The sequence below is a fragment of the Nerophis lumbriciformis genome, linkage group LG22 (genome assembly GCF_033978685.3).
Source record: "Nerophis lumbriciformis linkage group LG22, RoL_Nlum_v2.1, whole genome shotgun sequence".
NCBI lineage: Eukaryota > Metazoa > Chordata > Actinopteri > Syngnathiformes > Syngnathidae > Nerophis > Nerophis lumbriciformis.
Genome location: NC_084569.2, coordinates 42518476 through 42534575, shown reverse-complemented (window position 1 = coordinate 42534575; position 16100 = coordinate 42518476). Strand labels below are relative to the sequence as shown.

Genomic DNA, 16100 nt, shown 5'->3' with positions numbered 1-16100 from the left:
ATTCTACCACACCTGTGTCACATTGATGATGAAGGCTAGGGCCTGCATTGATTGATTCTACCACACCTGTGTCACATTGATGAAGAAGGCTAGGGCCTGCATTGATTGATTCTACCACACCTGTGTCACATTGACGATCAAGGCTAGGGCCTACTAATAATAATAATATGAAATAATACTACTACTACTACTACTACAGCTACTAACAATAATAATATAACTACTAATAATACTATTAAATAATATTAAGATTAATAATATTAATAACAATAATATAACTACTAATAGTACTCTTAAATAACACTATTACTACAACTAACAATAATAACAGAACTACTAATACATTAAATATAATACAATTACTAATACTAACAATAATAGAACTACTAATACTATTAAATAAAAATACTATTACTACAAATACTACTAACAATGATAGAACTACTAATAATACTATTACTATAACTACTAATACTACTAACAATAATAGAACTACTAATACTAATAAATAATACTATTCCTACAACTACTAATACTACTAACAATGATATAACTACTATTATTATTAAATAATAATAATACTGTTACTACAACTACAAACAATAACATAACTACTAATACTATTAAATAATAATACTATTACTACAATTACTAACAATAATAGAACTAGTAATACTATTAAATAATACTATTACTACAACTACCGACAATATAACTAGCAATACTATTAAATAATAATACTAATACTACTGCTAATAATAATAGAACTACTAATAATAATATTACTACAACTACTAATAATACTAACTATAATAGAACTAATAATACTATTAAATAATAATACTACAACTATCCATCCATCCATTTTCTACCGCTTGTCCCTTTTGGGGTCGCAGGGGGTGCTGGAGCCTATTGGGGTCGGAAGACGGGGTACACCCTGGACAAGTCACCACCTCATCACAGGGCCAACAAAGATAGACAGACAACATCCACACACTAACAGTAATATAATTACTAATACTATTATTATTTCACTATGTAAAGCGCTTTGAGTCACTAGATAAAAAGCGCTATATAAATATAATTCACTTCACTACTAATACTATTAAATAATACTATTAATACAACTACTAACAATTATAGAAGTACAAATAATACTACTAAATAAGTTATACTACAACTACTAACACTACTCATAATAGAACTATTAATAATAATAGTATTACAATTATGAACACTAACAATAATAGAACTACTAATACTATTAAACAATAATACTAAAACTACTAATAATACTATCAAATAATAGTAATACTACAACTAATAATACTATTACTTCAATTACTAATACTACTCCTAATAATAACTACTAATAATACTATTTAATAATAATACTAATACTACAACTACTAATACTACTCCTAATATTAATAACTACTAATAATACTATCAAGTAATAATAATAATAATAATAATAATAATAATAATACAACTACTAGTACTACTCCTAATAACAACCGATTATAATACTATTAAATAATAATACTAACACTACCAACAATGGTATCATGTTTGGAGGAAAGCAGGCAGCGCTCATCAGCAGGCCAATACCATCCCTACATGGTGGTGGCAGCATCAATACCATCCCTACATGGTGATGGCAGCATCAATACCATCCTTACATGGTGGTGGCAGCATCAATACCATCCCTACATGGTGGTGGCAGCATCAATACCATCCTTACATGGTGGTGGCAGCATCAATACCATCCCTACATGGTGGTGGCAGCATCAATACCATCCCTACATGGTGGTGGCAGCATCAATACCATCCCTGCATGGTGGTGGCAGCATCAATACCATCCCTACATGGGGGTGGCAGCATCAATACCATCCCTGCATGGTGGTGGCAGCATCAATACCATCCCTACATGGTGGTGGCAGCATCAATACCATCCCTGCATGGTGGTGGCAGCATCAATACCATCCCTGCATGGTGGTGGCAGCATCAATACCATCCCTGCATGGTGGTGGCAGCATCAATACCATCCCTACATGGTGGTGGCAGCATCAATACCATCCCTACATGGTGGTGGCAGCATCAATACCATCCCTACATGGTGGTGGCAGCATCAATACCATCCCTACATGGTGGTGGCAGCATCATGCTGTGGGGATGCTTTTCAGTGGCAAGAACTCGGAGATTAGTCAGAATAGAGGGAAAGATGACTGCAGCAATGTACAGAGACATCCTGGATGAAAACCAACCTGATGGAGCTTGAGAGGTGCTGCAAGGAGGAATGAGAGAAAGTGCCCAAAGATCGGTGTGCCAAGATTGTGTCATCCTGTTGAAAAAGACTTGATGTGTAATTGCTGCCAAAGGTGCATCAACTAAGTATTGACTGTGAATACTTTGACTTTTTTATAAATATGCAAATACCTTTTCACATTGTCATGATGGGGGATTGGGTGTCGAATTTTGAGGACAAAAATGAACGTATTCCATTTCTCCTGATACACTGTATGTGAATGGACAGACAAACGGTGACCTGTGTGTGTGCGTGAGTGGACAAACGTTGACAATGTGTGTGTGCATGAGTGGACACCCGCTGACAATGTGTGTGCGCATGTGAGTGGACAAATGTTGACACTGTGTGTGTACGTGAGTGGACAAACGTTGACACTGTGTGTGTGAGTGAGTTGACAAATGTTGACTATGTGTGTATGCATGAGTGGACACGCGTTGACAATGTCTGTGTGAGTGGACAAACGTTGACAATGTGTGTGTGTGAGTGTACAAACGTTGACAGTGTGTGTATGCATGAGTGGACAGCGTTGACAATGTGTGTGTGAGTGGACAAACATTGACAATGTGTGTGTGTGTGTGTGTGTGCTTGAGTGGACAAACGTTGACAATGTGTGTGTACGTGAGTGGACAAACGTTGACAATGTTTGTGTGTGTGAGTGGACAAACGTTGACAATGTTTGTGTGTGTGTGTGGGTGAGTGGACAATGTTTGTGTGTGTGAGTGGACAAATGTTGACAATGTTTGTGTGTGTGAGTGGACAAACGTTGACAATGTTAGTGTGTGTGTGTGTGTGGGTGAGTGGACAATGTTGACAATGTTTGTGTGTGTGAGTGGACAAACGTTGACAATGTTTGTGTGTGTGAGTAGACAAACGTTGACAATGTTTGTGTGTGTGTGTGTGTGTGTGTGGGTGAGTGGACAAATGTTGACAATGTTTGTGTGTGTGAGTGGACAAACGTTGACAATGTTTGTGTGTGTGAGTGGACAAACGTTGACAATGTGTGTGTGCGTGAGTGGACAAACGTTGACAATGTGTGCGTGTGTGTGTGTGCATCAGTGGACAAGCGTTAACAATATGTGTGTGTGTGTGTGTGTGTGTGTGTGTGCATGAGTTGACAAACGACAATGTGTGTGTGTGCGTGAGTGGACAAATGTTGACAATGTTTGTGTGTGTGTGCGTGAGTGGACAAATGTTGACAATGTTTGTGTGTGTGAGTGGACAAACGTTGACAATGTTAGTGTGTGTGTGTGTGTGTGTGGGTGAGTGGACAATGTTGACAATGTTTGTGTGTGTGAGTGGACAAACGTTGACAATGTTTGTGTGTGTGTGTGGGTGAGTGGACAATGTTTGTGTGTGTGAGTGGACAAATGTTGACAATGTTTGTGTGTGTGAGTGGACAAACGTTGACAATGTTAGTGTGTGTGTGTGTGTGGGTGAGTGGACAATGTTGACAATGTTTGTGTGTGTGAGTGGACAAACGTTGACAATGTTTGTGTGTGTGAGTAGACAAACGTTGACAATGTTTGTGTGTGTGTGTGTGTGTGTGTGGGTGAGTGGACAAATGTTGACAATGTTTGTGTGTGTGAGTGGACAAACGTTGACAATGTTTGTGTGTGTGAGTGGACAAACGTTGACAATGTGTGTGTGCGTGAGTGGACAAACGTTGACAATGTGTGCGTGTGTGTGTGTGCATCAGTGGACAAGCGTTAACAATATGTGTGTGTGTGTGTGTGTGTGTGTGTGTGCATGAGTTGACAAACGACAATGTGTGTGTGTGCGTGAGTGGACAAATGTTGACAATGTTTGTGTGTGTGTGCGTGAGTGGACAAATGTTGACAATGTTTGTGTGTGTGAGTGGACAAACGTTGACAATGTTAGTGTGTGTGTGTGTGTGTGTGGGTGAGTGGACAATGTTGACAATGTTTGTGTGTGTGAGTAGACAAATGTTGACAATGTTTGTGTGTGTGTGCGTGAGTGGACAAATGTTGACAATGTTTGTGTGTGTGAGTGGACAAACGTTGACAATGTTAGTGTGTGTGTGTGTGTGGGTGAGTGGACAATGTTGACAATGTTTGTGTGTGTGAGTAGACAAACGTTGACAATGTTTGTGTGTGTGTGTGTGTGTGTGTGTGTGTGTGTGGGTGAGTGGACAAATGTTGACAATGTTTGTGTGTGTGAGTGGACAAATGTTGACAATGTGTGTGTGAGTGAGTGGACAAATGTTGACAATGTGTGTATGCATGAGTGGACAGACGTTGACAATGTGTGTGTGAGTGGACAAATGTTGACAATGTGTGTGTGAGTGAGTTGACAAATGTTGACTATGTGTGTGTGCATGAGTGGACACGCGTTGACAATGTCTGTGTGAGTGGACAAACGTTGACAATGTGTGTGTGTGAGTGGACAAACGTTGACAGTGTGTGTATGCATGAGTGGACAGACGTTGACAATGTGTGTGTGAGTGGACAAATGTTGACAATGTGTGTGTGTGAGTGAGTTGACAAATGTTGACTATGTGTGTATGCATGAGTGGACAGACGTTGACAATGTGTGTGTGAGTGGACAAATGTTGACAATGTGTGTGTGAGTGAGTTGACAAATGTTGACTATGTGTGTGTGCATGAGTAGACACGCGTTGACAATGTCTGTGTGAGTGGACAAACGTTGACAATGTGTGTGTGTGAGTGGACAAACGTTGACAGTGTGTGTATGCATGAGTGGACAGACGTTGACAATGTGTGTGTGAGTGGACAAACATTGACAATGTGTGTGTGTGTGTGCTTGAGTGGACAAACGTTGACAATGTGTGTGTACGTGAGTGGACAAACGTTGACAATGTTTGTGTGTGTGAGTGGACAAACATTGACAATGTTTGTGTGTGTGTGTGTGTGGGTGAGTGGACAAATGTTGACAATGTTTGTGTGTGTGAGTGGACAAACGTTGACAATGTTTGTGTGTGTGAGTGGACAAACGTTGACAATGTTTGTGTTTGTGTGTGTGTGTGTGTGTGTGTGTGAGTGGACAAACGTTGACAATGTTTGTGTGTGTGAGTGGACAAACGTTGACAATGTTTGTGTGTGCGCGAGTGGACAAAATGTGTGTTGAGCAGAAAAAAGGCAAAGGGTGTTCCTGGGAGGCGAGTGTCTTCCAGTCCAGTGTGTGTGGTAGTCATCTATTTATTGTGAGTAGAGGTTAAAGGTTATAAAAGATGTTTAGAAAAGGTCACATGACTGAGAGGAAGTAGACGTCACATGACCTTGTCCTATCTAGCTGCTAACCATAAACACAGCACGCTCGCTACATGGACAGAGGGATTGTGGGTAATAGGAGCACTACACACTAGTCATTACACAAGTTAATCATATAAATAAATGAGGTCAGTGGCCAGGAGGCGGAGCTTCAATCCTTTTCCTGAAAAAGCCCTCAGGTCAGGTCAGAGTTCACATGCCCGATGACACGTGACGTTAGCAAAAAGGTGAGTCATGTGACCGCCACTGTTCGCTGCGGGTGTGTATAGCTCCGCCCCCTACATGAAAACCTGTGACAAAGGCCACCAGTGAAGACGAGACCCCGCCTTTGACCTCCTTGCCTCGGCTCCGCCCCTTGTGTCAATGGCGCTGTTCGTTAGTCATTGAGGCGAGCGGCGTTTAAAGGAAGGGTCCGGCGGGCAGGTAGTTGGCGTGCACCTTCATGTGGTGCCGCAGGTTGGACTTGGAGGAGAAGTGCTTGTCGCAGCGCGTGCACCTGAAGGGCTTCTCCTTGGTGTGCATGCGGCGGTGGCAGACGAGCTGCGTGGACACGCGGAAGGACTTGCCGCACTCGGGACACTGGTAGCGTTTGGGCTCGGTGTGGATGCGGCGGTGGTTCTTGAGGGACATCAGGTTGGGGAACTCCTTGTGACAGGAGCTGCACAAGAAGGTCCCGGTCTTGTGGCTGTTCTTGTGATTGACCAGGGAGCTGGCGTGGCGGTAGGACCGCCCACACTGATCACAGACATGCGCCCTGGGCGGCAGTCCCTGCTCTTGCATCAAGGTGAGGTCCAGACCCGAGCCCCAGCCCGGCTGCGGACGGGGGAGGCGTGGCTTCTGCGGCTGGCCGTGGCTGATCTCCATGTGCAAGCGGAAGCTGGCCCGGGTCGGGAAGGCGCGCTGGCACGAGGTGCAGGTCAGCTCCCGCTGCTTCTGGTGCACCCGCCGGTGGTTGTAGAGCTGCGAGGAGACGCGGAAACCTTTGCCGCAGTCGTGGCAGCGGTGGCGGCGTGTCTCTGAGTGGATGCGACGGTGGTTCTTGAGGGCCAGCAGGTTGGGGTAGGTCTTGAGGCACACGGCGCAGTGGTAGATGCCCAGCGTGTGGGTGTTCTTGTGGTTGAGGAGGGAGCTGGCGTGGCGGTAGGAGCGTCCGCATTGGTCACACCTGTGCACGCACACAACACACGCAGACGTTAGACGCGGGCGGCCGTGGACGTGCAGGTCACACAGGTATATGATCTGGAATCCGGCTGAGCCAGTCATGAGTGGCCAAAGCGGCAACTCGATGAGGGGGAGTGGCTACACCGGGACAGGGAGCTACACCCTAACCACGCCCCCTTCCTGAACTGGTCTACACACATGAACACACAACATTCCACAGAGATGCTAACTGAAAGCAAACGGGATGACTTATCTGGTCTCTCCACTAATTCAATTTGTCCAAACTTCAGAAAAATCCGAATTCCGGCACGCGAATGGTCCCAAGGAAGCCGGATTGGAGATCATATACCTGGAATAGACACGTGAAAGCTACATTCATGGTCACTTCCAACAATGGCAAACGAGTGAGGACAACTCACGTGTACCGACATTCCTCGCCTTCCCCTGCGGCTGCGGTGGGCTTCCTCCGGACCTCCATGCCTACCTGGTTGTCCCCACAGCGATGTCTGGCCAGGCCCGACCTCCCCTGGAAACTCTTCCCGCAGGTGGGGCAGCCAAAAGGTGTGGCGCCCTCCTCGTGGACCTTCTGGTGGTTGCGGAGGAAGCGGGCCAGGCGGAAGGCTTTGCCGCAGGTGTGGCAGATGTGCTTCTTGCGCTGCGTGTGGATGCGCATGTGGTTGCGCAGCGCCATGTAGTTGGTGTACGGCTTGTCGCAGAAGTTGCAGCGGAAGTTGCCCGTCTTGTGCGTGTGCTTGTGGTTCAGCAAGGAGCTGGCATGCTTGTAGGCGCAGCTGCACAGGTCGCAGGCGTACGGCCGCTCGTCCGAGTCCAGGTCCGCCGAGCTCCTTTCTATGCTGACGTTGGTGGAGCTGCCGGCCGACGAGGACGAGGGCAGGTGCTGGGCGGGGCAGTCGTGCGCCGCCAGCTCGTTGGCCGAAGGGAAGCCTTCGCAGCAGCCGTCGCACTCAAAATCCATCTGGGCGCCGGGGCCCTGCGGACCCTTGCACAAGCCGGCAGTGGTGTGCGTGGCCAGCTGCCTCTGAGTGCGAAAACCTTTCCCGCACTCCTGGCAGTTGTGCTTCTTCTGGGCGAAGTGCAGCCGCAGGTGGTTCTTCATGGCCAGCCTGTTGGGGTAGGTGGAGTTGCACACGTTGCAGTGGTACTCGCCGATTTTGTGCAGGTTCTTGTGATTGGCCAGGCTGCCCGCGTGCCTGTAGGTCTTCCCGCATTCCTCGCAGGCGAAAGGCCGGCGTCCGCTCTCGGCCGGGTCGAACTTCTGAGGCCGAGACGTTCCGGCGGACGAGTACGGCTTTTTGAAGCCCTGCTGGGAATATTTGATGTTCAGGGCGGGGCCCTTGGACGACTCCCCTCGCATGCTCTGCAGCTGAGACGGCCCCGGCTGCTGGAAGCGGGAAACATTGGGGCCGCTGCGAACCAGACCTTTGGCTCGATGTTCCTCGTGGAGACGCAGGTGGTTGATGAGCTGTTTTTGGATCTTGAAGGCCTTCCCGCATTCTTCACACTTGTGCCTGGAGCGGGAAAAAACAAAGGTAAGTTTAATTCTTGTATCAACATTCTACTACTCGCAGGAACATCGATTCACTACTCCCATACTAAGAGTAAGTACTTCCGATAGTTCACTACTCCAATACAAACAGGAAGTACTTCCGATAGTTCACTATTCCGATACAAACAGGAAGTACTTCTGAGTGTTCACTAATCCGATACAAACAGGAAGTACTACCAATAGTTCACTACTCCGATACAAACAATAAGCACTACCAACTGTTCACTACTTCAATACAAACAGGAAGAAATACCAATAGTTCACTACTCTGATACAAACAGGAAGTACTACCAATTGTTCACTAATCTGATGCAAACAGGAAGTACTTTCGATAGTTCACTAATCCGATAAACAGGAAGTACTACCAACAGTTCACTACTCCGATACAAACAGGAAGTACAACCGATAGTTCACTACTCCGATACAAACAAGAAGTACAACCAAAAGTTCACTACTCCGATACAAACAGGAAGTACTACCAATAGTTCACTAGTCCGATAGAAACAGAAATTGTTCACTACTCCGATACAAACAGGAAGTACTACCAATAGTTCACTAGTCCGATAGAAACAGAAATTGTTCACTACTCCGATACAAACAGGAAGTACTACCAACAGTTCACTACTCCGATACAAACAGTAAGCACTTCCGATTGTTCACTGCTGCAATACAAACAGAAAGTACTAACAATTGTTCACTACTCCGATGCAAACAGGAAGTACTAACGATAGTTCACTAATCCGATACAAGCAGGAAGCACATCAGATGCTACGATACAAACAGGAAGTACTAACAATTGTTCACAACTCTGATACAAAGAGGAAGTACTAACAATTGTTCACTAAACCGATATTAACAGGAAGTACTTCCGATAATTCCCTAATACGATACAAACAGGAAGTACTACCGATAGTTCACTACTCCGATACAAACAGGAAGTATCACAGACAGTTAACTATCCCGATACAAACAGTAAATACTACCCATAGTTCACTACTTCGATATAAAAGGGAAGTACTACCAACAGTTAACTACTTCGATACAAACAGGAAGTACGACCGATAGATCAATACTCCGATAAAAACAGGAAGTACTACAGATAGATCACTACTCCGATACAAAAGGGAAGTATAACCAACAGTTCACTATTCCGATACAAACAGGAAGTACTACCATCTGTTCACTTCTTCGATACAAATAGTAAGTACTACCAATAGTTCACTACTCCGATTCAAACAAGAAGTACTACCAATAGTTTACTACTTCGACACAAATAGGATACATTACCATCAGTTGACTACTTCGATACAAACAGGAAGTACTACCAATAGTTCACTACTCCGCTACAAAAGGGAAGTACTACCATCAGTTTACTACTACGATACAAACAGGAAGTACTACCAATAGTTCACTACTCCGATACAAACAGGAAGTACAACCGATAGTTCACTACTCCGATACAAACAGGAAGTACTACCAACAGTTCACTACGCCGATACAAACAGGAAGTACAACCAACAGTTCACTACTCCGATACAAACAGTAAGCACTTCCGATTGTTCACTGCTACGATACAAATAGAAAGTACTAACAATTGTTCACTACTCCGATACAAACAGGAAGTATTAACGATGGTTCACTAATCCGATACAAGCAGGAAGCACATCAGATGCTACGATATAAACAGGAAGTACTAACAATTGTTCACAACTCCGATACAAACAGAAAGTACTAACAATTGTTCACTACTCTGATACAAACAGAAAGTACTAACAATTGTTCACTACTCCGATACAAACAGGAAGTACTAACGATGGTTCACTAATCCGATACAAGCAGGAAGCACATCAGATGCTACGATACAAACAGGAAGTACTAACAATTGTTCACTACTCTGATACAAACAGAGAGTACTACCGATAGTTCACTAATCCGATATTAACAGGAAGTACTTCCGATAATTCCCTAATACGATACAAACAGGAAGTACTACCGATAGTTCACTACTCCGATACAAACAGGAAGTACCACAGACAGTTAACTATCCCGATACAAACAGTAAATACTACCAATAGTTCACTACTTCGATATAAAAGGGAAGTACTACCAACAGTTAACTACTTCGATACAAACAGGAAGTACGACCGATAGATCCATACTCCGATAAAAACAGGAAGTACTACAGATAGATCACTACTCCGATACAAAAGGGAAGTACAACCAACAGTTCACTATTCCGATACAAACAGGAAGTACTACCAATCAGTTCACTACTCCGATTCAAACAAGAAGTAGTACCAATAGTTCACTACTCCGACACAAATAGGACACACTACCATCAGTTGACTACTTCGATACAAACAGGAAGTGCAACTGATAGATCACTACTACGATACAAACAGAAAGTACTACCAATAGTTCACTACTCCGATACAAACAAGAATTACTACCAACAGTTCACGACTCTGATACAAACAAGAAATACTACCAATAGTTCACTACTCCGATACAAACAGGAATTACTACAGACAGTTCACTACTCCGCTACAAAAGGGAAGTACTACCATCGGTTTACTACTACGATACAAACAGGAAGTACAACCAATAGTTCACTACTCCGATACAAACAGGAAATACTACCAACAGTTCACTACTCTGATACAAACAGGAAATACTACCAATAGTTCACTACTCCGATACAAACAGGAAGTACTACCAATAGTTCACTACTTCGATACAAACAGGAAGTACTACAGATAGTTCACTACTCCGATACAAAAGGGAAGTACTACCATTAGTTCACTACTCCGATGCAAACAGGAATTACTACCAACAGTTCACAACTACAATAAAAACAGGAAATATTATCAATAGTTCACTCCTCCGATACAGACAGGAAGTACTTCCGAGAGTTCACTACTCCGATTCAAACAAGAAGTACTACCAATAGTTCACTACTGCAATACAAATAGGAAGTACTACCAATAGTTCACTAGTCCGATACAAACAGGAAGTACTACCAATAGTTCACTACTCCAATACAAACAGGAAGTACTACCAATAGTTCACTACTCCAATACAAACAGGAAGTACTACCAATAGTTCACTAGTCCGATACAAAAAGGAAGTACTACCAATAGTTCACTACTCCAATACAAACAGGAAGTACTACCAATAGTTCACAACTCCAACACAAACAGGAAGTACTACCAATAGTTCACTACTCCTATACAATCAGGAAGTACTACCAATAGTTCACTACTCCAATACAAACAGGAAGTACTACCAATAGTTCACTACTCCAATACAAACAGGAAGTACTACCAATAGTTCACTACTCCGATTCAAACAAGAAGTACTACCAATAGTTCACTACTGCAATACAAACAGGAAGTACTACCAATAGTTCACTAGTCCGATACAAACAGGAAGTACAACCAATAGTTCACTACTCCAATATAAACAGGAAGTACTACCAATAGTTCACTAGTTCGATACAAACAGGAAGTACTACCAATAGTTCACTACTCCGATACAAACAGGAAGTACTACCAATAGTTCACTACTCCAATACAAACAGGAAGTTACTACCAACAGTTTACTACTCCGATACAAACAGGAAGTACAACCAACAGTTCACTACTCCGATTAGAACACTAAGCACATCCGATAGTTCACTACTCCGATACGATTAGGAAGCACATCCAATTGTTCACTACTCCGATACAAACAGGAAGTACAACCAACAGTTCACTACTCCAATACAAAAAGTAAGCACTTCCGATAGTTCACTACTCCGATACTATTAGGAAGTACATCCAATTGTTCACTACTCCGATACAAACAGGAAGTACTACCAACAGTTCACTACTCCAATACAAACAGTAAGCACTTCCGATAGTTCACTACTCCGATACTATTAGGAAGTACATCCAATAGTTCACTACTCCAATACTATTAGGAAGTACATCCAAACAGGAAGTGCTACCAATAGTTCACTATTCCGACACAAACAGGAAGTACTTCTGATAGTTCACTACTACGATACAAACAGTGAGCACTACCAACAGTTCACGACTCCGATACAAAAAGGAAAAACTACCAACTGTTCACTACTCCGATACAAACAGGAAGAACTACCAATAGTTCACTACTCCGATACAAACAGGAAGAACTACCAATAGTTCACTACTCCAATACAAACAGGAAATACTACCAATAGTTCACTACTCCAATACAAACAGGAAGTACTACTAACAATTCACTACTCCGATACAAACAGGAATTACTAACAATAGTTCACTACTACAATACAAACAGGAAATATTATCAATAGTTCACTACTTATAGTTCACTACTCTGATACAAACAGGAAGTACTACCAATAGTTCACTACTGCAATACAAACAGAAAGTACTACCAATATTGCACTATTCCGATACAAACAGGAAGTAATACCAATAGTTTACTACTCCGATACAAACAGGAAGTACAACCAACAGTTCACTACTTCGATAAGAACAGGAAGTACAACCAACAGTTCACTACTTCGATAAGAACAGTAAGTACTTCCGAGAGTTCACTACTCCGATATTATTAGGAAGTACATCCGATAGTTCACTGCCCTGATACAAACAGGAGGTACTAACAATAGCTCACTACTCCGATACAAAACAGGAAGTACTACCAACAGTTCACTACTTTGATACAAACAGTTAGTACTACCGATAGTTCACTACTCCGATACAAACAGGACGTACATTTAATAGTTCACTAGTCCGATACAAACTGGAGGTACTACCAACAGTTCACTACTGCGATACAAACAGGAAGTACTACCAATAGTTCACTACTCCGATACTATTAGGAAGTACATCCGATAGTTCACTACCCTGATACAAACAGGAAGTACTACCAATAGTTCACTACTCCGATACAAACAGTAAGTACTTCCGATAGTTCAATGCTACGATACAAACAAGAAGTACTAATAATAGTTCACTACTCCGATACAAACAGGAAGTACTACCAACAGTTCACTACTCCGATTCAAACAGGATGTACATTTAATAGTTCACTAGTCCGATACAAACAGGAGGTACTACCAACAGTTCACTACTCCGATACAAACAGAAAGTACCATCAACAGTTCACTACTCCGATACAAACAGGAAGTACTTCCGATAGTTCACTACTCCAATACAAACAGGAAGTACTACAAATAGTTCACTACTCCGATAAAAACAGGAAGTACTACCAATAGTTCACTAGTCCGATACAAACAGGAAGTACCACCAATAGTTCACTAGTCCGATATGAACAGGAAATGCTAACAATTGTTCACTACTCCGATACAAACAGGAAGTACTACCGATAGTTCACTAATCAGATACTAACAAGAAGTACTTCCAATAGTTCACTACTCTGATACTAACAGGAAGTACTTCTGATAGTTCACTACTCCAATACAAACAGGAAGTACTACTAATAGTTCACTACTCCGATACAAACAGTAAGCACTACCAACAGTTCACTACTCTGATACAAACAGGAAGTACTACCAATAGTTCACTACTCCGATAAAAACAAAAGTACTACCATCATTTTACAACTTTGATACAAACAGGAAGTACTGCTGATAGATCACTACTCCGATACAAACAGGAAGTACTACCGATAGTTCAACACTCCGATACAAACAGGAATTAATACCAATAGTTCACGACTCCAATACAAACAGAAGTACTTCCGATAGTTCACTACTCCGATACAAACAGGAAGTACTAACAATAGTTCACTACTCCGATACAAACAGGAAGTACTAACAATAGTTCACTACTCCGATATAAAAATGAAGTACTACTAATAGTTCACTACTCTGATACAAACCGGACGTACTACCAATAGTTCACTACTCCGATACAAAAATGAAGTACTACCAATATTTCACTACTTCGATACGAACAGGAAGTACTATCAATAGTTCACTACTACGATACAAACAGGAAATACTACCAACAGTTCACTACTCCGATACAAACACAAAATACCACCAATAGTAAATTAACACCAATAATAAACATTACACTTGGTACAAAGTGCGGCTGCTAGACTTTTGACAAGAACAAGAAAGTTTGATCATATTACGCCTATACTGTATATACCTTTATATACATATATACCTATACTGTATATACCTTTATATACATATAAACCTATACTGTATATACCTTTATATACATATATACCTATACTGTATATACCTTTATATACAAACCCCGTTTCCATATGAGTTGGGAAATTGTGTTAGATGTAAATATAAACGGAATACAATGATTTGCAAATCCTTTTCAAGCCATATTCAGTTGAATATGCTACAAAGACAACATATTTGATGTTCAAACTCATAAACTTTTTTTTTTTTGCAAATAATCATTAACTTTAGAATTTGATGCCAGCAACACGTGACAAAGAAGTTGGGAAAGGTGGCAATAAATACTGATAAAGTTGAGGAATGCTCATCAAACACTTATTTGGAACATCCCACAGGTGAACAGGCTAATTGGGAACAGGTGGGTGCCATGATTGGGTATAAAAGTAGATTCCATGAAATGCTCAGTCATTCACAAACAAGGATGGGGTGAGGGTCACCACTTTGTCAACAAACGTGCGAGTAAATTGTTGAACAGTTTAAGAAACACCTTTTTTAAGCAGCTATTGCAAGGAATTTAGGGATTTCACCATCTACGCTCCGTAATATCATCAAAGGGTTCAGAGAATGTGGAGAAATCACTGCACGTAAGCAGCTAAGCCCGTGACCTTCCATCCCTCAGGCTGTACTGCATCAACAAGCGACATCAGTGTGTAAAGGATATCACCACATGGGCTCAGGAACACTTCAGAAACCCACTGTCAGTAACTACAGTTGGTCGCTACATCTGTAAGTGCAAGTTAAAACACTCCTATGCAAGGCGAAAACCGTTTATCAACAACACCCAGAAACGCTGTCGGCTTCGCTGCGCCTGAGCTCATCTAAGATGGACTGATACAAAGTGGAAAAGTGTTCCTTGGTCTGACGAGTCCACATTTCAAATTGTTTTTGAAAACTGTGGACGTCGTGTCCTCCGGACCAAAGAGGAAAAGAACCATCCGGATTGTTATAGGTGCAAAGTGTAAAAGGCAGCATGTGTGATGGTATGGGGGTGTATTAGTGGCCAAGACATGGGTAACTTACACATCTGTGAAGGCACCATTAATGCTGAAAGGTACATACAGCTTTTGGAGCAACATATGTTGCCATCCAAGCAACGTGATCATGGACGCCCCTGATTATTTCAGCAAGACAATGCCAAGACACTTGTTACATCAACGTGGCTTCATAGTAAAAGAGTGTGGGTACTAGACTGGCCTGCCTGTAGTCCAGACCTGTCTCCCATTGAAAATGTGTGGCGCATTATGAAGCTTAAAATATCAGTAGGGAGACCCCCGGACTGTTGAACAACTTAAGCTGTACATCAAGCAAGAATGGGAAAGAATTCCACTTCAAAAATGTGTCTCCTCAGTTCCCAAATGTTTACCGAGTGTTGTTAAAAGGAAAGGCCATGTAACACAGTGGTGAACATGCCCTTTCCCAACTACTTTGTCACGTGTTGCAGCCATGAAATTCTAAGTTAATTATTATTTGCAAAAAAAAAAAAAATACAGTTTGAGTTTGAACATCAAATATGTTGTCTTTGTAGCATATTCAACTGAATATGACTTGAAAAGGAATTGCAAATCATATTTGCATCTAACACAATTTCCCAACTCATATAGA

The 16100-nt window shown here is 42.3% G+C and overlaps 1 protein-coding gene across 3 annotated transcripts in view; it reads right to left on the bottom strand.

The window, feature by feature from the left end:
- Positions 1 to 5466: 5466 nt before the first annotated feature.
- The window catches only part of LOC133615374 (zinc finger protein 646), a 37524-nt gene continuing 26890 nt past the window's right edge, over positions 5467 to 16100 (bottom strand). Inside the window, exons 3-5 of one of the 3 annotated variants that reach the window (XM_061973924.2) lie at positions 7137 to 8246; positions 6971 to 7066; positions 6574 to 6723 (exon numbers count right to left, since the gene is read on the bottom strand). In XM_061973924.2, coding sequence (XP_061829908.1) covers positions 6988 to 7066; positions 7137 to 8246 — 1189 coding nt within the window. In that variant the 3' untranslated portion in view covers positions 6574 to 6723; positions 6971 to 6987. Of the gene's footprint in view, positions 6724 to 6970; positions 7067 to 7136; positions 8247 to 16100 lie in introns of all 3 variants that reach the window. The other 2 variants (XM_072915732.1, XM_061973925.2) reach the window with 2 other exon arrangements.